Source organism: Folsomia candida, unplaced genomic scaffold, assembly GCF_002217175.1.
Source record: "Folsomia candida strain VU population unplaced genomic scaffold, ASM221717v1 Fcan01_Sc006, whole genome shotgun sequence".
Classification (NCBI taxonomy): Eukaryota; Metazoa; Arthropoda; class Collembola; order Entomobryomorpha; family Isotomidae; genus Folsomia; species Folsomia candida.
Window position 1 is genome coordinate 8,940,981 of NW_019091198.1, and position 25,334 is coordinate 8,966,314.

General features: G+C 39.1%; 3 protein-coding genes across 3 annotated transcripts in view; all 3 read right to left on the minus strand.

Annotated features, from left to right (window-relative positions):
• LOC110851092 (allatostatin-A receptor) overlaps positions 1-9,096 on the minus strand; it is an 18,803-nt gene extending 9,707 nt beyond the window's left edge. Inside the window, exon 1 of the mRNA XM_022098727.2 lies at positions 8,661-9,096. The gene's annotated coding sequence lies outside the window, so the exon portion shown is untranslated. The remainder of the gene's footprint in view (positions 1-8,660) is intronic.
• A 7,383-nt stretch (positions 9,097-16,479) lies between these two features.
• LOC110851297 (plastin-3) lies at positions 16,480-20,848 on the minus strand. Its single transcript, XM_022099018.2, has 11 exons — positions 20,386-20,848; positions 19,319-19,456; positions 19,072-19,236; positions 18,741-19,003; positions 18,455-18,662; positions 18,115-18,375; positions 17,827-18,046; positions 17,605-17,743; positions 17,381-17,520; positions 17,047-17,300; positions 16,480-16,964 (listed from the first exon to the last, which is right to left on the minus strand). The coding sequence occupies exons 2-11, from the start codon at positions 19,391-19,393 to the stop codon at positions 16,806-16,808; spliced, it is 1,884 nt and encodes a 627-aa protein (XP_021954710.1). The 5' UTR covers positions 19,394-19,456; positions 20,386-20,848; the 3' UTR covers positions 16,480-16,805.
• A 1,147-nt stretch (positions 20,849-21,995) lies between these two features.
• Positions 21,996-24,292, minus strand: LOC110850781 (ADP-sugar pyrophosphatase). Its single transcript, XM_022098342.2, has 5 exons — positions 24,022-24,292; positions 23,790-23,950; positions 23,485-23,636; positions 22,593-22,704; positions 21,996-22,359 (listed from the first exon to the last, which is right to left on the minus strand). Exons 1-5 carry the CDS (start codon positions 24,153-24,155, stop codon positions 22,181-22,183), a joined length of 738 nt encoding a protein of 245 aa, XP_021954034.1. The 5' UTR covers positions 24,156-24,292; the 3' UTR covers positions 21,996-22,180.
• Positions 24,293-25,334: the final 1,042 nt, after the last annotated feature.

Consider the following 25,334-nt stretch of genomic DNA (forward strand, 5'->3'; position numbering starts at 1 on the left):
TGTCTGATTGGCTTTCTGTTTCCCTGTCATTTTTAAGTTATAGGGACTTAAGTAAACTTTTACTGGAGAAATGATGTGCCACAACGGTGAGGTAAGAGTTCTGAAGGGACGTGAAGATGACAATCATGCCGAATAAGCTCATGGTGACGGTTTCCAGGCTCAGGCTCGCACTTGACATTATGTAATCCTACAGCGAACAAGTCAACTTCTCTGACGTTGGCATTAAGCTTGTAAAGTTAAAGTGCACTCGTAGGTAGTTGCACAGGGGCCGCAAAGTGATCACCATTTCCCTCATGCCTATTGCCCTATAGTAGAGGCAGCTCCCGTAATCTGGTTGGAGTTGTTAATCTGTCCTACTGAACTCACACAAGAAGGATTCCCTCTCTTAAATAACAACCTTCAAATAAATCTGACACGATGAATGTGTGGTACTTCATATTCTTTCCAAATTGGTCAATCATTATTTTCCGCACGGCCTAGTCTACTTTTGATGAGTTGATCTTGGTCCCCCCTTCAGCCCCGGTCTAACACGATCTAACGAATCGAACTACACATGAAGAATACGAAACTCTGGTGGGAATAGCATTTTCAAAGATGATAAGATTCTTCTGGGCAAATCGATTGCTACACAAACTACGTACGTATATGGAAACGTCGTATAAAAATAATGTATTTCGGTGACTTCCTCCTTTCACTTTCACTTGATGGATCTGGACATTTTTTTTTGCTAGAATAACTGTTTATTTAATGAACAAGCGTGAAATAATAAGGTTACCACGTTTCTAGAGAGTCGTCCAAATACTATGGTACGAATAAAAAATTGGTTAGGTGTCCCAATTTTCACTGGAAATTAAGCGAAGAATATCTAAATATTGATCGAGAAACGGCATTATTAAGCGTCATAATTTACGTCTTTCCTTTTTGAGCCAAGAAATAAGGATTCAAATGACCCTCAAAGTGCGACCACATGAAGAAAGTGTCAACATCAGGCTGCAATGATTAGCTTTCCTCCACTGCATAACAATTCTGCGAAGGCAGATTTCACAATGCCCGTATTCTTTGGATCACTTTTGTATGTCCGTACTTTGCACCGCTCCTGCTGTTCCTCCCCAACGCTGGACTTGGAAAGTTAATGATGCAAGTAGTTCACGCGTCCTTGAAGGTTATGATCGACTGACTGTTGAAACCGAACCAAGTCACCGCAACAAGGACCCCTCACCACATCACGACGGTACCGTTTGATTGAAGTCTGCATACTGGATTTTGCAAGGGAGATATGCAAATCCCCCCGATTGCACTTTTCCTTTCTCACGTCACTTCCAGATTGATACAATTTGGCAGCTTCAAAGATAAATGCACGTTATGGATTACCACACCACGCGTTATCATTTGCCACGCGTTAGTAAAAAATTGTTTTCGTGAGAATTTCTATAAAAATAGAGACAAGTACTTTTCCAATGCTGTCTGGCTGACTGTCTGTCTGTAAAATGACAAAGACTAAAAATGTGAATCCGAACGTTACCTGTGATAACCTTCTTTAATGTCAAGTTCCTTTCACTCCTATCTAAACGGCCCAGTTAGTTATTAACCTTGCAAAGAAATTGCCACCTGTCATGACTGGATACAAAGCAGTTTCTCTTTTTTTATCCTCTCGACCTTGCAACACTAAACATTTTCGAGAAACCTTAAATCTCATTCTTCACAAGTTTGAAAGCTCCAAAAGACGAAAAAAGTTACATTGTTAAAGTCGACTGAATCCACCCCAAAGTCTCCGTACTAGGATGAAGTGGGGGGGGTACATGATTTCTTAAAAGACGAAGAAATTACAAGCTACCACAAACAATGTAGCGCTTATCCGCGGGGTCTAGCTAAATCTCATCATTCACAAAAAAAGAAAACCTATTTTGTTTTGATCTGTATTTTGCGAATTAAGTATAAGCAGACCACAACCTGATACATTCTGGCTAAACACCCACTTTCCCAATCTGCCCCACCTGCTCTCTGTTCCGAGTATGCAGCGTACGTACACCGTGTTGTTGTGCACGGTCTTATGACAAGGAAATAAATAAACTTGTCCAACAAGATTGAATGAAGTTGAAGTTGTACCTGGTGCACCACACACTATTGTGATTATCGCTAAAGACTATAATCCCACACAGCCCAACGACTACTTTCACCTGCAAAATAGCATTCCCACATTTTCCTCCGAAAGCCGTTCATCAGTCGCCAAAACATCCAGCTTCTTCCACTACCTCACAAGTAATGGGCCCATCCGAAAATGCCTGTCATTGCATGCACACCACAAAAGAAGCAGGGATAAAGAAGTGTAATACATTCTCGCGACCTGATTCTGAATGTTGTCATCTTTTTCTCCCAACCATTTCTTCACTAAACCCTTCAGACGCCTTAATAGATTGCTCAAAACGTTAGATTAAGAGACAACGGACACACATACTTTGTGCCACTGCACATTTACCGTCGTATAACGAGTCCTCTTATATCCTCTGCATTGAGACGACGGCTGCTCCCTGCTGCCACTCACTCACACCGAGTTAATAGCGATGCAAAATAGGTGTGTGTGGAAACAAGGGCCTGGTTTCCATTGAATTTGCAGAAGAAACATAACTGCTCCTCATTCTCCCATCATTCATTCCGATGACAGGCAGAACTTGCTTTTTCTCATCTCATGCCAGGCCAGCCTCCACTTTCTCCAAGAGCGGAGTGAAAGTAGCACTCCAGGAGAGAAGATCTTTTCCCGTGGGATTCCACCAGCCTCGTATCAAAACTCTGCCATAATCTTAAAACCCAATTCTATACCCGTGCTCTTTTCCTCTCCATTCGTCCCATTACGCAATCCGCGTTGTTGCCGTGATCAAAAATTATTATCATATTTTATCGATGATCAATTCAACCACCCAAACACCCACTTGTTAGCGGTGGCTACTTACCCAAGCAGCCGCCATTAAAATTGGAATCCACAACAATGCCGGGTAGTCGTGGGTGGTGGGTGTTGGACCCAGATAAATAAGGAGCGAGAGATGCAAATATGCGATAAATTCTTCAATTTGCTAATGCAATTTATACTTATGTATTTAGCTTAATCTGACAATTGTGAAAGTCCAATACTCTCACTTGCTCCTTCTTCGGCGTGTGTGTGAGGATTTCATCACCCGAAAAAATCAATTTATCCATTTTGTATGTCGTCATCCTTTAATGTTATCAAAATAGAAAGCGAAGGAAACAAAAAATTGGAATTAAACGTATTCGAATAAAATGGCGGACCAGTTTGTGGGACAAAAACGTGTTCCCTGCTAATAACTGATAATGAAATGACAATTTGTCTTAATCCACCGTCAACCGTCACTCAAATCGCCTAATAAGCGTTGCATACGGCTGCATGCACATGTGCTGAGCAGTCTTTATATGCACCAATACTACTTTCACCCACCATCCAAATCGTCATTGTGTTGGACCTTGAATGCTTGGCAGAGAGCATGCTTATGCTTGGCAGAGAGCATGCTTATGCTTGGTTGGTTGGTCGGTTGGTTAGCGTTTACAATTTTTACACATGGCACAAAATATCGTTTGTTTTCAAAAGAAATAGTTTATGTTTATTTTTCTTCATTCCAACTCCAACAGTTAGTTTCTCTAAGCAGAAGGAGCAGTAGCAGCAGCTCGTATGGAAAGAATGGCCTCTTCTACTTACTTACACATACACACATCCAACACATAAATACCTCACACCAGGTCCTGCTCATCCAAATAATTGTATCGCCACCACCACCGCCACCACTTCCACCAAGTACCTGGGAGGAGAAAATCTATTATTCTGGTCGCATTGTTACTCTTCATGATAAAACAAAAAACTTTCCGAGATTTTGTCACCACCATCATCAACACCGGGTGCCTTTCATGGCATTCAATGTAACTCCGATTTTTGTTCTCTCTCTCTCTGTCTTAATAAACTCGAGACGAAGAAGAAAATTGGTTGATTCAGCTGTCGGATTTTTTTCTGTACACTTTTCCCATTACAATTTATGATTACAACTTGTTTACCCCGAATTTTGAAACATTTTTAGATTTTCTTTACCCACTCGGTCTGAATGAGCTAACTAGACAGATAATCTTTCCGAGGAATGTTTAATGATCTCAACATTTCAAAACATTTTCATGAGAAAGTCTCATTTTCATGAAAATACCAACGAATACGAACCTCACAATGAAGATGTAATAAAAGTGCAGGACAACGAGATATGGATGGAACGAGACGATGCACCTTCACCATGCCCTCGCTCCTCTTCTTTCGTGCTGAATGGAACGAAATGATCAAGATTATTTTCTTTTACCCGGTTAAAGACAGGATATGAGGAGGAATACATGGTTCATTTGGCATGAGCTGGCTTCTTTCTTCTCTGCAGTTATCCCTTATTTACCGGCTAGATCGGTATTGCTGTTACAAAAACGCTGGAAACCCAGGTACAGAGAGAATGTGGTTGTGATCTGTATGGATGGATTCATTGAATGGTGTACGACTCCTTGCGCTCACAATGATCGCTTTCATCTCCTGTCTCATCATATCCTCTTTTCTTTGCAGGTGGGGAGCAGAATACACTTTACAGCAGAACTGTGTGTGACTTATTGGATCCAACCCACACATTTTTCATGGCTTCACAAGAAATGGGAAATCCGTGGTCAAAAAATCTCAACTGCTACAATGTACACGAAGGCAAAAATCGAAGCAGAGTGTGCTTCTACGTGCATACTTTCTCCCTTCAGCCAAGTGAATAATGTGCCTCGCTATTATTGGCTGGATTATTTGACAACCTTTCAAATTTGCCTAGATAAACTTCATTGTTCTTTAAACCCCATGTTTGATTTATGCTTATTCATACAAATGTTTCCGTTAATGTGGATGGGAATTTGACACGTGCGATTTTTTCAAATATGTAACAGATACAGACTTGAGAGAAGTGATTTTTTTCCTGTTTTGCAAAAAGTGCAAGTAGTTTAAATCCCTTTCCAATTATAGTTTTACGTACGTACGTACGTCAATTTTTGGGGGCATTGAATCCTCTAGTAGCGCGTAACTATCGTTACGTACAAAACAAAGTACTTCAAAATTTTTAATTCATGTTATTTGAGAGGGGATTACAAAAATGCTTGTTTTTCAAATTAAATTCGCTCCCTCCACGTGTGCAATGTGACCAAAATAATTTCACTCGTCGTTCGTCAACCTCGTTGGGTTTGAAATAATGAAATAAAGAGGAATTTATTTCATGCTTGCGTGGATATAATCAAACTAACATCCATCCCTCCCTCAACACCATCATCGCAGTTGTAGCCCTACGGAAGCAGCGTTTGTGGCTGAATACATATTTCTATTATACACAATTAGTTCTTTTCGGGACACTTTCACTCAGCCGGGGGAGAAGAAAATATAGAAATGTATTGACACGGTCTTCTCTCTCGTCGAAGGCACGAGGAGGAAGTCCTGATATGAAAGCTAAGCCCGCGGAGGATCACTGGGAGTCCAACGCAGCAGTTCCAAAACCTCAAGGATGAAATTGCCTTACTCACAACACCAGAAATAATGCACTGTTGAGTTAATGTAGCCTAATACGTCGCATGCACAGAGATTATACCAGAGCGGGTCCTGCTGGTAGCATAATAATACGGCCCCCATAAGCATCTGTCCACCATGTAATCTCCGTACACACTGGGATAATTGACGACCATGTTCGGCCGGACGATGCTCTGTGTCAATTTAAATCCGCATCAACATTTTGTCCTGGCTTATTTTATGATGATGACAGTATCGTTCCCGTATTTATTGATTTTCTTAAACCAGCCAGACGCCTATGTGACACTACGTGCAGCCACTGCAAGCAGTCTCTCGGAATTATTGCTTTGAAAAATTATAATTGCATTCCGAATAAGGTATTGCATTGTCGTTGTATTAAGTAAGGTTCCTTCGAGAACAACTTTCCCTTGAAAAAAAGTGACTCGAGTGATGTATTCAAGATCAGAGTTGGAAAATGCAGAGTTGTATTGACTTTCTCCATGCATACGAATAGATGATAATCAAATCCACACAGGGACCATTTTTAACATTTTTATTGGCTTTGTCAGCAAGATCAATAGGAAAGAGGGAATGTAAGATCTACAAAATGACACCATCATTACCCGGCTTCTTTAGGTTATCGGACGGATACACTCACACTAAAAAATCGTTTTTTTTCAATTTATTCTTCCGAGCCAGGTGTAGCGTATGAATGAGGATGTTGATCTGCCTTTTGTCAAAAAAGTCTGGTTGTTGAAAAGTCAATGGGTGGCGTGGTTTCAAAATCATGGTCCACCGTGCATGGCTTAGAACTTTACGACTTAATGCATTTAACAGAGAGCGGAATGTAGTGTCATGTCAGGCATACGTATGATAATTACAGAGTAAATCCGATGCAATTGAGCAGACTAAACCAGCTAGAATAACAAAGTGGTGAGAATTAACAATGTATGAACAATTTCCGGTCCCGTCCTGTGTAAATTCTTTAGCAGGCTATTTTTTAAATTCGGTGGTAAACAGATTCCGTAATGCGTACTTTCACTACTCGAGATATTATTTAATCTTTACAAATTGTAGACAGCCATACAAACGCTCATAATGACATTGGGGAAAAATATTGCGTGGTATATAATTTCACGACTTGCAACCGCTGATCAAATTAACAACACTTGACAAAGTTCACTGGCATCGCAGGCGTATTACTGTTTACGCAATTATAATATAAAACCATATGCAAAATAAACTTACGCCACACTCAAATGACGAAAAATCAGAATTTCAGTGATTGTCGAACTTGAAAGTTCATGTCAATTCAATTACATGTCGAGTCAAGTGTACTCGAAACACTTTAGATTCCACGCTTCCCTTTAAATTGGTTTAATACTCTGTCATGTCGAGAGTACTGGTTTCTTCTATTTTGATTTTTACATAATGCGACGCCCGTATTTTTTTTCAGGATTATTTATGCCCGATGACGACATATTTCTTTATTGTGACCTTGTCATACATGCAAAAACAAATAAAGATAAAACTTTTTGAGATAAAACGCGTCAAAAGTGCGGAAAACAGAAGTAGGCGGAGACACATGCATCCACTAATCAGGTTAGGTTCGAAATTTGTTTTGGACAAGAGTCCTAACTGGATTTGCATTGCCCTTGCGGCATATTTCGGCCTGCCTCAAGCTGATAATGGAAGAAAATGGTCATCATCATGAGATCGGGTAAACAGAAATAAAATACTCTGCAAGATATTCCATTCACAAAAGAGCACACAGACGAACTTCGTTAGTTATGCATGTGTACGTCTTACGTGTCAACGTGCCTCCTTCGTTTGCCGCAAACCATTTCTCTACATACATATGTAACTCATGTTATACGTAACCATTACAAACATACAAACGCCGCACATACGTAATCCTCTTAACAATCCCGACATTGAATAAGCTAAGAATTCAACTTTCAAACTTTGGCGAGAAGAATGCATGAATGAAAGTGGATGCTCTTACCTGGACCGGATCTGGAAGGATCATTTTATTATACGTAAGAAAATGATTTTGTGAATGGCAGCAGCCTTCTTTGAGCTACCTCCTCACCCACTTCACTCACGACGGTATAAAATAATCTAATAAGAGTTCCTTTGAGGATCACATCATCAAAATAATTGATGCCACATATGCACTGTCGAAATACAATAATTTAACCTACTCACTCAACAATTCATTCCGCACTTCCGCAGTTTTCTGCAAAATGAGTCAACCCGGGATCAACAATTGTGCGAGCCCTCTGGCTCAAATTGTCCAATTTGAATATATTAATGCACCCTTGGTAGGCAAGAAAGTTATGTCGAGTTGTTGCAATTACTTACGTGATTGTCTTGGGTGACTCAACCCTATCAAATGAATAACTGGAGTTGGGAGAGAGTGGAAATTTGAAAATACGTATGTACTTGAAGATCTCAATTATACAGCAGGAGTAGGAATTTGACGCGTAAACGTCTTCAAATAAACTTCCGTGGGAGGAAGAGGAACACCTAACGAAGAATTAATTTAAATGAATGGAACCAAATTTGTTTGAGCAAAGAGAAACGTAATGATTCTCCCTTCGTCAATAATTGTTTGTGCAAACATTAATGTCCTCGATGGCAGCACGAGGTATGCATGGGAGCGAACTTGCAGGTTCATTTAGAAGTGCCAGCCAGCCATACCCATTGGTTTTAAGACTGGTGTATGGATGGCTAAATAAATTCACACTTTCGCATAAAGGACATGTGTAAAACTAGCTGATCTTCATTATGCGACAGAACCGGAGGAGTTTTTGGTCTCATTGATGATCTCGAACAATGTGCGGGATGTGTTTTCATGATTTATGACGAGATGTAGTGCTTAAGCATTACGTTACTTTTTCATGAGACGGAAACACCATTTTAACAAATAAGGTGTCTCAACGTAGTAATAAATAGTAAACAAATTAGTCCAATGTGAAGGATGTTGATTAGTAAGTGTGGGTGATTATGCAAATGTATGTGCATATATGTATATGCTCTGCCTCCATGCAATACAATAAAACAATGCTCAAACAAACATGTACAGATAATCACTTACCGTGCGAGCTGTCCAGTGTCACCAGGTCGTTCTGAGAAACTCGGTCAGTCAATTCAATTCGAATGCGGGTGAAGAACGTCAATGTAAAATAATTACAGAGTCAAAAGTGGTAAAATAAGTCGGTCCGAGTCAGAGTCACAGGTGACCCCAGGAGGTCGATGATGGTGACAGGGTGGACTGGATATCGTCTCAAAAAGTTTCCCAATCAAGTTCTTGCTCTTTTTAGATGTCGGTCAACATTTTCAGAGAGAGTGAGCTGTGTTCTGACTTGTTGCGAGTGCCGAGTGGAGTGGTGTGTCTGTGTTGCTGGGCTTATCGAGAAGAGTCAGAATGAGACGAGATGGGGGATGATGAGAAGAGTCGTCCTTTCTCATGACACGCGACGTTGCTTCCTCTGCAAGTCACAGCCTCATCTGACGACTGGATTGGGTCGTGGCGATGGATATACTTAGTTTTTGGCGACTCTGGCTGACTGACTACCGGAACTTTCCCTTCTTCTCCTTCTCGAGAAAGCTGGCTGGCAGACAGTAATGCAATACATACCGATATGCGATCGAGTACTGCTTATTCTACTGCCCATGCACATTTACACCGAGCGTAGGAAAGAAATGAGAAGCGGAATGAGTAGAGTGAGAAGATAATTTCTCAAGTTTCCCAAACTAGCAAAAACTTAGGTGTCTCGTATCGTGTAAAAATTTTGAGTGAACGCATAGGAAGACGCTAATCGTTTTAAAGCTTCTTACAAGACACGTGCAAAAAAGTATGGTGCATGTTACATACCCAATTTTCAAACGTGTGCAAATACCACTACATAACAGGTGATCCAATCACTTAAACCGAATAATTATGTCATCTCATTAGTTCGCTTCTTCGAATCCGTGTTGATTTGACCTCTATGCACTGGAAATTATATTTTAAACAAAGATCCATCCCAACACGTTGTCATTCCCGACCGACTTGCAACAGGCAATTCATTAAACAGTATTTGTCTTTCCATTCGGCTGACTCCAAATAACGAAGATATTGAAAAGTGAATTGGAGCAATGTCATATTTACCTTGAGACTACGTAACTCTTGATTCCATCGTATCGAGTGGATTGGTTGGAACGTTGGGTTAACATGTTAACTTCCATAATTCTCATTTATTTATAGTTCTTGTATAACGGAGAGGTAGACGTTCGTGGGTGACATGCCTAAGGCAATCAAATAGTTTTAAGTGACATCAAACTAACTCAACTAATACCGGCAGAATTCTGCCAGTGGGTGGAAAAATAGTGTCAGTTGGGTGATCTTCTTAGGTGCTAATTTTATCACCAAGCCTCGTTAATTGTATAATTCGGCCAAGTGAAAGTTTCCTCACGCAGACTGGGAGATGATCCACGTGTGGAAAACCGAAATACAGTCTCATCCTTCTCGTGACGTGGCTTTACATGCTCAAATTTTGTATAACGACATCATTCCTTGTATTTAATGACTATGAAAACGTTAACAGTTTTGAACTGATAACAGGTTTTAGTGGGATTACATATTATTTCGCGGCCCGTTTTACACAGATCATGATTTTATACGTATATTTATTATCTCAAATGGCAATGACTTTGAATGTTGAATGTGATTAGTTGCTCTGCAATGTCAAAGTCACCGTATAAATAAGTGGCATGTGTTATTGTTTATTCTGGTCGACGAGAGAACAAGGCTGTAATTATATAATAATATGAAACACCGGATTTTAACGAGTACCAAGTACAATTTCTTGCAAAAATTTAAGAAATGATGCTCATCTCAGAAACCTTCAAAATTCAGGCACCCGGCGTGTTGACCTGTAATTCCAGGGGAGAAAATACATAAGTACGATAATATTATTGGAAAATGAAAATGAAGAAGAATTGATCCAAGCGACGTCATTCTTCCGACCGACCACAAACGGTTGGATGGATAATTTTGGCCTTTCTCCATTCGTGGAGATGATGGAAAAAGCTTCTTCAAGCAAATAGTCCAATTATGAGATTGAGTCGTGTAGTCGATTGAAATTCTTTCCAGGTCCAGACTTTCATTCAGTAGACTTTAGTCATTAGTTTTGTTGCAAATGTTGCCGTACTTGTAAGCTTCAAGGTGGGTAGCAATTATTGGAAGAGAGATGAAACATCCAATCAAATATCATTGTCTTTTCCGCCTCCGTCATTTCGCTACAATATTTTGCAACTTTCCTCGACCTTCAACTAAAAAGTGTGAGTTATATGGGAAGAATTAATTGGAAAGTTTTCCTTTATCCCAATTGCACCGGTTTTGCCTTGAACAGGTGGAATGAATGGGTACTTAAAAGACATATACGAGACATTCTTAGACTAAATTTCAAGCAGTTCGTCAATTTTCGTCAAGACCAACTGCATGCAACATGAAACAAACTGCATACGTAAAGCCAGCCGGGAAAATTATTCTTATCTATTAAGCGATTTTTTACAACTCAGACTTTTTGCTAAATATCGACATTTAAATCAACTTTTATTCCCAACACACAGAAAAATGTCTCAATTACATGTTTTTTTCTGATAAACTTTAGTATGCATATCTGTGAGTTCAAGGATGCTGAAATTTAGACATATGTACCTATTTCGATCACTTCAAGTGAGGATACTGACGAAAAATGATGCCGGAAAATGACGGAAAAGGAAAAAAAAATCCTTGAGTGGAAGCATGTAAGTTCACAGTTATGGTTAAAATCACACACTATTCTGATCTCACGTGGATGTGCAATGCAGCGAAAGATATAAAGTTGGAGAAAGGCTGCGTGAAAATGAGGATTTTGGTTCTTGTTCTTCTCTCCCGTCTCACACCACCGTTCTGAACAAGAAGTCCACTTAAGCAGGGGAAGAACACTTGGAAGAAGAAGCACTTGAATCAAAACTTTGAATCATTTTACGGTTTCCTCAGTATGTTTGTTGATCCGATCTTGTTATTCCTATTTACATCCTTGCGCCGCCTCTTATCTGCAATACGAGCAGATCGTTTTACACCACACTTGCAACCATATATAGGCTGGAATCGTAAGTCGCAATGGAACGTCTTCGTACTGGTACAGGCTTTAACGACATATCCAATTTTCTCTCAACGATACCACGACGACACCCAAAGTATTGGGAACCCATTGACTCTTTTTTGAGGTATCAGATGTTGAATCGATAAACAACACGATGAGAACAGCGTCGTGGGAGGAATTCGTGGTTGGTGTGTACTTAAAACATAAGTTAAACAGTAAAGACTGACTCTGCACATTACCACGAAAACCTTAAAAAGACAGGTTTACAATTTTTGGCTTGAATAATGCGAGCGGATTTTCCTTTTGCTTATTTTGAGATTTTAGTAGCACGTATAAATTTGTCAAAAAGGTTATAAACGCTCGAGGCTCGTGAGACGGACGGACTCTTTGCCTGCAGATATAAACTAATAACTTGACTTTTTCTTGGTTTGTTGTGTGAATAGGAATTCTAGTTAGTAGAATCAAGAGTAAATTTTAAAATGTAAATTTCAAAAAATTGTAAATTTGTATTTTTGTAAGAAATTTAAAAAACGTGTTTTTACGTTTTATGATGGGTGTAAATGTGCAATAAAAATTTTGGTGGTATATAGGAATGAAACTTGGAAAAACGTAAATACGTAGTGGCTGAAATTCAACATGCAAATGTTGCGTTGAGCTTTGTCAGAGTGAAACATTGATTCAATTTATATAAATTTTGGAGTCCACCTCATCATTTCAGAGACGAATATGGATCAGAATTGTGGTGCTAAAGTTTTAGCCTCAACTTTTAAGACGGCATTTCTCTCCTCTGGAGAGAGTGAGATATTTTGCAGATTTGTCCGACTCGCACCCTATTAGCGTCCGTCCATGCCGCTGCTTTCTCTCCCCTGACTTTCAGATTATGACAAATAACATTTCGGCTGGAAGCAATTTATTTCACTGCAAAGTTTTATTGAACAACGCAATTACTTTGTTTTGGGTTTATAACGATTGGAAGAGGTGCATTTTTGCTTCTTGTCTGCAATTCTATTTTCAGGATTAAAAAGTCGAAAGTTTACATGCACATACTCATAAATAACAAAAATGTATGTAAACGGTGATATCGTGTTTAGCAACAAAGAATGCGAGACTACTCTTTTTTTATTTCCTTTTGCTCTTTCATAGAAAATTTAATCGTGCTTGTAGACTTTTTGAGTCTTAAATACGGAAATGGAAGACAATTTAAGCCTTTCTTGAAGCAAACGAGTAAAATGTTTTGTCCTCCATTAACAACATTTCGCCAGTTTACTTGTTTGGTTATCTGTCTACAACCTGCAGCTGTCAGTCCAACGGATTAGTATTCGTAATTTAGAAGTAGGGCAAACATTTAGCTGTCAAAAAATGCTCATGGTCAATCAATCTGAACTTTTGATTTCTGCTGTTACACTTTTTGAGTACTAGCAAAGGAAGGGAAAGTTATGAAGGAAGTTGAACCGAGAAATTGCAGCTCTCTTCTCACCAAGTACACAACTTGAGGATGTGAGATAATAAGTAAGGAAAACAATACCATGACAATATAATACATAACAATTACATAATTCAGCAGGTACACTATTAACTGTGCCCAATTTATCAATCACGTAAGAACAAGCAGCCCGTAATTCACGGAACGCAGTGATTGGTGCGTTGTTGTTGCTGCTGTTGTTATACGCTGTGACCTTTCGGTTAGTTATTAGTCTGGCTGAAAATGTGCTATCTGACTGATGATAGTGGTGGCATTGTTCTCTCTCCTCAGTCTCTGCAGCAATGAGCACAATTTGAGACAGGATGATACTGGAACTCTGGTTTGTAGGTAAGTAAAGTAAGTATTCGATATCACAAAGATCGAGCGAGGGCATGAATCCCGTTTCAGAAACTATCCCCAGGCTCAGCGAATCTGTGGAGAAAGATTAATGGCTCATCCTTCTTGGAAAAAAGAAGGACGAGAAACGTGTACAAATGTTGTGTACTTGTTTGCGTGAAACTCTGTCTCTTTGTGGAGAGGGGATTGAGGTTTAAAATTTGCAAATCTTTCGCCATAATTTTTTTCTACGCAGTTCGTACCCCTTGAATACCGAGTAATTTTGCCATTCATGAGTCTAAATGACGATGATACATCAAAAGAAGATGACTCTGGAGATGAACATTGATGCGAAATTTTTGCAGGACATACGATATCTGGTGGACTTTGGTTACTTGTATTAAAAGCCAGTGTCACAACAGCTAACTTGCAATATGACATGAATGTACTGTATCTACTGCATGGTCCTCCTCTACTTACAGAGCAGCTTCGTGTGTATCATGACAGAAGAGCAATAAAATGTGGAATCGTCTTCCCAAGAGAAATCCCGATCAATTATTTAATCCATTGAGGTGTAAAACGGGATGGAACTAATAAGTCCTGTCCTCCTTCTTTGTGAGAGAGGAGAAGAAGTAATTTCCAATCTTGATACTTTCGTCTCCTCTTTCACTAAGAAATGTAAACCTCGGCTCAAACAAAAAAGTTCTAGTTTCTCATGATGAACGAACCACTTTCTCCTTGCTTGTTCGTAGAACAAGTATTTAGTTATCAGATAAAACGATGCAGACATTTGTACAAGTTGAAGTTGGATGTAAAAATTACGTCTCTAGCTGGTGGACTCTCTCCCAGTTTCCTACATCGAGTGGATTTATACAAATGTATAAATCCGTATTTGGAAGAAAGTCGTTATAAATTGTTTTTTGATCTCCAAATTCAAACTGTCTCCCTTAAGTAATTTCATGATCCGCATAACAAATGAAGCCTCACCTGCCACTTTTCTCTCGGTGTGCTTGAGCCTACAATCTGTACTTTACTCCCTAATCTTGTTGAAATTAATAATATTTAATGATAATGTAAAAACCTAAGTACATAGAGAGGATGTTGGTACTTATTACTTAGCTGTCCATTTTTTCATATGAGGAGCACAACGAGCTACTTCGGAACGATATATGACACAAAAATAGTTCAAGGCTAAAGAAAACCAAACCAATGTTTTTCATGTTCAGTTGGCAATTTGCCTTTCAACAATCAAAGGAAAACACATACATGTTTTTCTTCTTCTTTTTGAAGTTATTTTTTTCCAACTGACTGTAAATGACTGGGTGAAAAAATACTGGGACCGGAAACCTCATCCCAATTAGACTTCTTTTCGTAAGAGAAAGCTCACTCACGGAAGGCTGACTGCGACATGCAAAGTCATGAAGAGAACAAAATAAAAGACCTGTTTTCACTTTGGGATCATCTCTCAACGTAACAATTAACCATCTTGGGAATGTTTTCCTTCATTTTATTTTGTTCCAGACTCCAAGTCCACTGATCGGATGACGTTTGAATTGAAGGTTTTCAAAAAATTCAAACCATTGTTTTGTTGAGAAATGTCAAAAACAAGCCATCATTCTACCCTCATAAAGATATGGATAGAAATCCAGACAGACTTCGCAGTCCTGGATATATACGTATTTGTAAAGGGGAGAAGCAATAATTATATAGAGCGATAACTTGGTACCACTACCAAACCGACCAACATCATCACAAGTAATTAGAGATCATGTCGAATATAATGGCGCAATAGTGGTGGAAGATGGACAGATATAAACCAGGATTCTTCTCGCTGGTTCTTTTCACCAACGGAAAGCGAAGCTGTCCCCAGAGTTGGAAATCTCAAAGGATCCTGCATTCTTGCCATCACGACCACGACTGCTTTCTCCATCCATCCTCCAATTCTCTCGGACTGTGTGCGTGTGGTGAAGACGAATATTTTTCCAACGTGACGTTAAGCCTCCTCATCATCGTCGTCTAGTGTTATGTACGGGACAGGATGCACGACACACCCCATCCACCTATCGCCACAGACAATAATAAATTCTCTTTGGGACCCACGACATGGTTAACTTTACATTTTTTTTATCGGGACAAACTTGTCCGTCCTTGCATTCCCCCTTGCGCCCTTGATTATCTACTCAAACTGTTAAAAATCTATCAAAAGTGCGCTGCTGCTGCACTTTCACTTTTGTGATGTTGATTTGAAATGCTTTTGCCTTTCTTGTAAGTATGTGGCATTTAGAAAGGAATTAATAGTTGGTAGGTTGGTAGTCTAAAAATATATTTATATCCAGTCTCGAGAGATGAGCGTGTGTTAAAGAGGAGCTCGAGGAGAGTCAACAACAAGAAAAGTGCTTTCTCTCCTTCACTCCTCCACATACTTCAAACTTGGAGTCTTGGTCTCGAGGACCAATTTTCTCCACAGTCAATCTCCAAAAGCGAGAGAGAGAGAGTGAGATGAGGATACGTTGAGACGCATGCAAATTAATGCAAACACCCCACGCAACACACAATGGTCACAACGAATTAAAGATTGTGCAGAATTTGAGCGAAATAAACGGCCCAGAGTAATCCGTCATTCGTTTGGAAGAGGCTATTGTCTCACCCACTTGACCGTCACACGTCACACGTTACGAGTATTTACATGCCCACGATGATTCGCAAAATTAAAACAAATTATCATCGGTTTCTTCCTCGAAATTTGCGTCAGTGGAGACACACAATGGAGGATTCCTCATGAATAAGTTTAGGTTCTGGAAAACTCCTCCGACGGTTTAAATTTGAGCTTGCGTAACTAACACAATTTTAGCCGAGTTTTTGGAACTCTTGACTATGGGGAAATTATCCTGATAAATGCTTCTACGTGCAATATGATGTAAGGGAAAATGCAATTCATAATGGTGATTGAGAACTGGAAGAAATATAGAAAGTCAAGTTGCAAATTTTAGTTATTCTACAAAATGGGCTTTATTATTGAGTTAGAACATTGTGAGCCACGCTTTATTTACAAGTTACGAACAATTTTTTTAAGAAAATATATATACGTAATTCCCTAATAACACCGTAAAATTTACATTTGGATCCAGAAAATAGATACACTATTATGTTTTTGGAATGTTGATTAATAAAATGATAATTGTTTTTTTAGTACTGTGTTATATTTGTGAGCAGAGTTTGATAATGCACGGTGTCAAACTGAGCTTGAAAAAGTTATACATTTTAAAAGAAGGTGTGAGAAACGATACTACAGCTAACTAAATAAAATTGTTTAAAATGGTTGGATGTTTGTTTCGCAGGCCATGAGGCAGGCGAAAAGGGTCATCACCATTTTGCTCTTTAGTTCGGCGATGTCTTCTGGAAGAGCGTAAACCCGAGCACCGACTTTTCTGGCCATCGACACAGCATACTTTGCATTTGCCATATTATCCTGTTACAGAAATGTGGGATTTTAATTTATAAACATGAAATTTATAGCTCAAATTACTGAATCTAGTCAAATTAAATGTTACCTCCTCTGTTCCTTCCGTGCTCACTAACTCGTAATTGATGATACCGGGTTTAATTGCGTCGATCAAATCGAGAATTACGATGCTTTGACGGATTGAAGAATCTTGGAAGTTTTTGATTCTGGACGTCTTACCAGCAGACTCCAATTTTGCATTAGCCCAATCAATTATGGCACTTTCAACTATTGGATCGCCACTACTGGCAAGTTGGCTCAACACAGAAAGAGTATATGCTCTCATCAACTGCCAAATCAAGGCTAATTAAGCGAAATATATTTTTAGTTAGATTTCCAAAATATTATATTGCACCATGTAACACAGATGGTTAAACTCTTACCCAGGGTTAAGGTAGGATTACAATCCGAAATATCCTGTCCTGCAATACCCACTAAGGAAAACTTTAATTGTTTTCCCAGTTCAACGGCGTAATTACAATTCTCCAACTTTTCCATGAACTTGCGGAGTTTCGAAAACTTCCTGTAACATATAATTTTAAATTGTAAATACCATGTGCAATGAAAAAAGGCGTATACGTGGTTAATAGACGTTTGAGACGTTTACTTGTGAACTTTTTTCCAATCCACAATCCCAGGTTTAATGACATCATACAATTGAAAAATGACCAGGCCGTCAGCCAGATCAGAATACAGCCAATTGACATGGGGTGAAACACCAAGACTATTCATCCAATTACGGTAAGCTAATAAATAACAGTTATCATTTAGTTTCCAAGACTGTTAACCACCTAATTGCTTAATTATCATGTATTCCATAATTAATTACTTTTTTCCTCTCTGGTTTCTTCTATATTTTCCAGAAATTGATCCAAGTCCACACCTTCCGGCTTATCCAACTGGGGATGATTGTTAAAGAGGTTAGCCACAAACGCCAAATTCAGTTTACTAACACCCTTTACGATATCCGAGGCAGTAACGAAAGATCTGCAGCTCAACTTCTCTGCCTCAGAGAGCATTAATTCAGCTCGTTTCATCAAATCGTGCTCCTATAATTTAGATAGAAAAATTACAAAAAAATACTACGTAATGTACCTATGAGAATCTGAGATGGTACCATAAGCGCAACAGTCGATACTCCAATATCTTTAGGTGCAATTTGGTTAAGTAGATGAATGTATACTTCCGAGTCCTGAATGTCCCCGCTGAAGTTGTTACACCGTTTCGTAACACCTGCACGTTCCATGTGATAATTAACCCATCTCAGAAGAATGGCTTCTGGTTGTAATCGCATTAATTCCTCAATCTTTTCGCCGTCCATCAATAAATTTGCAAGACCAGGACAATGCTCGAGGGTAATTTGGCGAAACAAAAAGATCTGGAGAAACAAAAGAAAAATTATCAGTGCAAATTGGCAATAGTCAGAAAGACCTCTATCAAGTATTATGATTAATTACTCGAATTATCTGCCACAACAATCCAAGAACCAAATGGGGCTTGCCTACGAGCAAGTCGTTAGCGTCAATGTTGACGATATTACAGCCAATGGAACGCGCAGAGTTCAGGGCTAATGTCAAATTTTCCAGCCTTGTGTATAGAGTTAGATTTTTCTTGTTGATGGCTCTTTCATCAATTGTATCGGGACATGAATGGTTGATGATTTTGCTAAACAATAATAAGGGTAATTTTAATATTAGACAACAAATAATTCAGAATTATGAAGATTTTGGACAATTTTCTTACCATAACAGAATTCCGTCCTTTACTTTATCATACAAATTTTTCCCTTCAAAGTCAAGAGGGAGCAGATGTTTTAAGTCGGCATCATACGCCAAGTGTTCATTTATCCAGTGAGAAAACGCCATTTGTTCCTCGATCCTAACTGAATGGGTTGTACCTTCACTGGAAGCGTCGGACATGCCACCAATGGTTTGAAGATTTTCTTTTCGCGATACTGCTTGTTTAAAAGTTGTAGCTACATCTCGCTTTTTCAGGTTGAGGTAAACCTAAATAGTAGAGAATATTATATCATATCTGCTCAATGACTATAATATTATGCAATTAAGTTCTTCACCTTTTCGAAATCATTAAATGACAATTTGTTAAACTGGGTCGTCTTTCCAGTATCCACATCTTCAAGAACGCGGCGAAGTTGCCACTGTGGTAACTTGCATCCAACTAGATCCAGAGCGTCTTTCAGTTCACCGCAATCCAAAAATCCACGCTTGCTTGTATCAATCTATGATTATAATTATTTGATTAATAACAAACAACTTTCACACACAGTAGAATAGTTACGAATAAAGATAAGAACCACTCACATTAGCGAAGGCTTCTCGCAGCTCTCGTTGCTCATCGGGACTAAGCCCTTTCCCAGTTGCTTGGCCGTTATTCATTGTACGGTTGTATTTTATATAAAAGCTCGATTATATGTAGACAAAGCTGCCAATGGCTATCTCCTGTAAAATGGAAGAATATAATATTTAATATTATTTTGGAATTTGAACAAGTACGGTTGGCAACCGTCGGTTGCCAAAGATTGTTATTGTCATTTTGGAAGTCGCAGTAGCCGGATCAAGGTACATGAATTTTTAAATTATTCTTACAAAGACGAGGTGCACGTGATGCAAATTAGAACTCGGTACTGCGTCCTTGTCGTAAGTCGTAATTATCTATGTGCTGGGTCTGTCTGTACCGGCGTGTTTGTTAGTTTATGTTTGAATTAAGTACTATGAGACGAATGTGATTAATTATATACAAATTCCATCAACCAAAGTAAAAGTACTACCAGGGTCTAATAATAAACATAATACTAATGCAATATGCTCCAAACTGAAGCATGCTTCCAAGCACATGATGGAAGATAAATGCAAACACATAAAGATACATGAACATCACATTATGTAACTTACACCAACACAAGAGAGAGTCTAAAGTAAATTTCAATGACAAACTCTTGGTTTTAAATCGGACAAACTGACAATAATTGGAAGTGGCCATCAGAATACAAAAAAAAGTCATGATCTGGTAGAATATTCTCAATTCGCATGAGCAGATTCGGACTTTTCCAGTTCATCAATTGGCTCTAACGTAGTAATTAATAATTACCACAAACTCATAAATTTAATCAAGTCCAATTTATCCAAGTACGAAAAAACGCAATTTCTCTCTCAATTAAATCTTTCTCACTAGAACGTTAACAAACAAAAATACCAGACATTCAACCAGACCTAAAAATTTTTCTTTTTCCATGTTGACCTTTTAACTATACACTGTACCTCACTAACTATTTATAGCCATACTAACCCTATATTTTGACAGTTCGAAACCGGCGAGCAATGAAAATAAACAAATTACAAAAAATTCCAAAAATTACGAAAAAACTCACCTGTTGTTTCCTCTGCAGGAAGGAGACGACGAGAATGGAGAAAAAGAGCTGAAAACAGAGAGCCCAACTGATCGAAACCGACTGACTGAATAAGCGCAGTAATCTGACAAAACTACCCTCCAGCCTAAAAAGAGTGGACAAATGGCACAGGGAGAGGAAACCAAAATCTCGCCGAATATGTTCCAGAAAGAATAATGGAAGATTTCTGATTTTTTTTTCTGACTCAGGACTCAGGTCAGGTGTCTGTCTTTCTTTCCCTGTGGGCAAATGGAATGGACGGAAGAATGGCCTGCCTTTCAGTTGCCTGCGATGATCTGATCGGATAGAAGAAGAGAGAGATTCACCAGCAGCAGCACCACCACCACCGAAAAAAGTAGGCGAGAGGGTTGGATACCCATGGAGAATTTCAACTAATAATCAGCTATATGCATGACTGCGAGATATGTGACCACCACCGACCGACCGACCGACAATAAAATGCAAGAAGACGAAGAATACAACCCCACGCGCCAAGAAACTAACCACTTTTTCCCCTCTATAAAAATCCACTTTATAATATAATCCACTTTACGAACGGACATCGGACACACTCTTCATCGTCACTCGGCACTCCTCCGCAGCATTCCTTCTCAAGTTTCAAGTTCTCATCGGGAAAATTTATAATGACAAATTCTGAAGATGAAATACATTTTTTTTTCAGCCAGATTGACCCACAGGGGTAAACTTTGCATCAGGAGTTTATTTCATTCTCAATGATAGGATTTGAATTTGAGATGCTATTTGTAATAATAATTTGCATGCAAATATTTGTAAATGTTCATGATTTTGTTTGGGTAAAACAGTAATTAAGAGACACAGGGGAAAGATGAAAAACATGCGACAAACTGTCAAAATCTTTGCTAAAATAACATTTTCATCGTCATCATGTTACAGAAGAGATTAGGGAGGAAAGTTGTTAAAATATGTGGCGACCAACCCCTCGTCCTGGGTATGGCATATTGGTTTCATGGGCGAAGCTCGTGATGAGAGAGCAGTTTTTTGCAAAGCTCGAACCCTTGTTATTTTATTTGCACTTTGGTATTTGGACACCTGTGCAATGAACCTGGTCAAATCAATTCATCATCATCATTATGGCTCTAAAAGTTGTTTGTTGAAGTGCATAATGAAATGAGATTGCAATTTAGAACTAATGTTGGTGAAATACATGAAATGTGTATGATAAATTCATGTGTGTTCTAAATAAAGGGTCGAGAATCTCAACGTGAGACTCCTTAAAATTAGAATAAAAAATTAGAACATGCATGAGAAGAAGTCTGCTGGGAACGAATTTGGGCTGAAACGGTCATATCATTGACAAAGAGGAAAACCTGACTACTCAACGAACAAAAGTGACTATGAGTCAACCGTTGCTTGTTATTATCCTGTCTTGCCAGATGCTGGGGCTTATTAATGCAATTATATGGGAAAGTCCATACTTGGTCGAAGTTGCATGCGTCGTTGGAAAGAAAGCATGGTGACTCAAGTTTGGGGTGAAAGTTGGCTGAATGAATTCTTACAAAGTCGAGCTGGGTTTTCCCAAGTATCATGAAATACACTAAAACCGGACAAAATATGAAAACCTGACACGTTTAATTTATTGGTAGCAATAATACAACAAAGTAATATAAGGTTGGAGGAAACATGTAAATACGGCTGAAAAAATTCAGTTATCGCCATCATTGTAGTCGAATGAGCGTTGTTATGAAGTCGTCGTCCGGCATTTGAGTGTTCTTGATTGACGTGAGGTGGCAAACGACTAAGTGGTTTGTTTAGTTCCGAGACCAGTACGAACACAACTTCCGTCCAGAGGCAAACTAGCTTGTTGCGACGAGGCCGCGTCTTTTCGAGCGTCTTGAGCAAACTTCAGCCCCATTTGCAATCCGATAGCAAATGCCTCCACTCTCGAGTCGACAATGTTCCCTTCCCGGCTCAGAGCTGAGAAATTAACGGAAAATATGCCAAAATTCGCTAATTAACTGCATCATTCAAAAGATCTACAGCAGATATAAATACATATGTGTGTATAGCACTTAGAAAAAATATTTCAATCGCAGACATAAGCTGCATTATGTGCTTATCAACATTATGATTATGACACAAGAAAAAGTGAAGGTCGTGTCATGCATGTAATTAAATAGCCCTTCGATCATATATGTTACGTAACTTACCACTTAATCGCTCATGGAGTTCGGTGACTGGAATCATGAGCACATCAACAAATTCGTTGTCTATCCCGATAATCGGTTTGCACATCAAATTGTCAGTTGAATCTCCATTAATCTGTGGACAAAATGTGAGCATGAATTAATCGTATCGTACCAGTTGAACTGGCGATATCGCTGTATCCGTATCACAGTTTCTTTTATACAGTACAGACATAATCGAAGTACATTTTTTGTCATTCATGATTGAGTGCGTGGACGGAAGACAATTTTATAACTTTATTTTAAAAGTTGAGATTGAGGGCCTGTCTGCCAAACTATGTACATAGCAAGCACAAGAGGAGAACATGATGATGAAGCAATGACAACTTGAAGCAGAGGAAGACGAAGTGAGGCAGAAAGAGACAAGTTGTCCGTCCAATCAATAACAACATTAAGAGAGAGATAGGAATATAGATATATGAAAGCGATAGGACAAATGGGATTAAAAAATAAATTTTAATTGGTATGCTCACAGAATAGAGCTAAAGCTTTAGAATGCTGTTGGATCCTCGTGCAAATTTTACATAATCCTCGCTTCTGTTAAATCTCTACATCAAATTTGTCATGAGGTTCGCTCCCGATGCGTTATACTGACTGACAAGACAGTGCTGTTTCAAGTAATTTGTCACGCAATAATGATTAATGTCACATTACTACTCTACGAGGAAAGCAAGGCCAAGGATTCAATTTTATCCAGAAATCATCATAATGATGCAGTTTGTCAATCTCATTCAAGGCTGGTTCTACTTACACAGATACATATCTACGCAGATCAATAATGTTTATGAATATGTGGAGGATGTCAATGTGTAGCAATACTACAGATTAGTTAAAAGCGAGATATTTTAAGAATCACCTTAACCGTGGCGTATCTCATGACTGCTGAAGAACACCCAGCATCGACGGCGAGTAGGTCGCTGGCATGGGTCACCTCGCCGTGCCACCCAGTTTCCTCACGAAGCTTTCTGATTGCAGCCTGTTCACATGACTCGCCTGAATCTAGCAAACCTACAAAAAAACACAAAAAATTATTGATAATATTGTCTGTATACATGTGTATGTACACATGTTTGACATTGTCCTCGTGAGTTGAACAGACGAGATAAAAATGTGTGTCTTGCGTAAGTAAAGGGTGTTTAAATCTGTGATATCCAGTCCTACCTGCAGGAAACTCTACCGTGTAGGCATTGAGTGGGGGTCGGAATTGACGAACCATGACAATCACGTCGTAGTGGAGGAGGCGTCTGTAAATGGCGATGGCGGACACGGTGTCTGTGTCATTTTCTTTCGGTTTGGCCAACTTGGTCACAGTTTCCCAACATCTGGACAAGTGGTAGAAATTATAGAAGATGAGCACGTGGGGTGGAAGTTTTAGCGCATTTTTTACGGTTACCTTTCTCTCCCGTGGGGGTCCAAGTACTTGATTTCTGACAATCTGAGCCACTTTCCCTCATGAATGATATAGTCGCTGAGAAATGTGCAGGGTGCGTGGTACCCGTTGGAGGAGTTCCTTCCTTTGGTGCTCATTTTATTAGTGTGTGTGTCAATCTGTTGAAATCTAGGATGAGAATTCTTGTGTGAATGAGCACAACTTATCAAATCAGTAACTTTGTTGATCTTCCTTGCCGTGTCACTCTCACCAGAACGACTGAGACTGAGAGCTGGTGTCCGACTTCTCTTAAAAGCAGATTAGTAAGTACATGAGGATGTCATCAAAAGAAGTTGTTTTCCGATTAACACACATTCAGCCCTCACTTCTTCGTCATGTCGTCGAACAGTCCAGATTCAAGAAGGATTAATTTTTCTGTGTAATAAGAACCAATAAAGCAGCATCACCACCGGAGGATCTATATTAGCAGGGGATCATCATGCAGTTACACGCTCATAAATAGCCGTCGTCAATCTCCAGTGATATAAATCTAAACTATATAAAGCAGGCGAGTGTATCGCTGCTGGCTGGCTGGCTGGGTCGGTGGCTTAGTTGAGAAGTTAGCCTCTCCCTTTCTCGCTCCACTCTGCAGAGAGAACAGGAGAGGCTAACTTCACTAATGTAACGGGCTTATCGACGGGCCTATCTTGCACGTCGATTGACGGGCTTCTACACTAGTATGTACATATTACACACACGGTAAAAATGTTTCATTTCGTCTTGTTCTTGTTCTCTCTCCAGAATGATAAGTGTTTGTTGAGGTCATAGAATCAATATGTAGTTCTTATTCACTTCACCCGTAAGTATATGACTTTTTGAACCAAACAAAATTTATGTACGTATATGCACATCATCAGCACAATCCACAATCCATCATCTCGCATATTACGAAACTTGATCTTTCAGAGACGTTTACAAATTCCAGTATGGATTACATGACTTTATTTTGATGGGCGTTTCGCATACTTATATGGAAATGATCTTGTTTTCTCAACGCATTACCTACTCGACAATGACCATGAGTTGGGAAAGATGCTGAGATGATACTACATCACGGAGAAATTAGGCATTGTTGCTCCTGCACATAGATGAAAACATGTAAGTGTAAAAAATTGTCACCAACTTGACTCAACATTAATATCCGTATCTGTTTCTGGTTCAGTTCTGCTATATGATCTGAACGCTTAGTAAGCGTTGACCCTGAGTTTGAGTTTGCGAGCATCGGCCTTGTCAAAGGATAATAATCCATCCAGTTTATGTATTTCAGCCCTGATTGA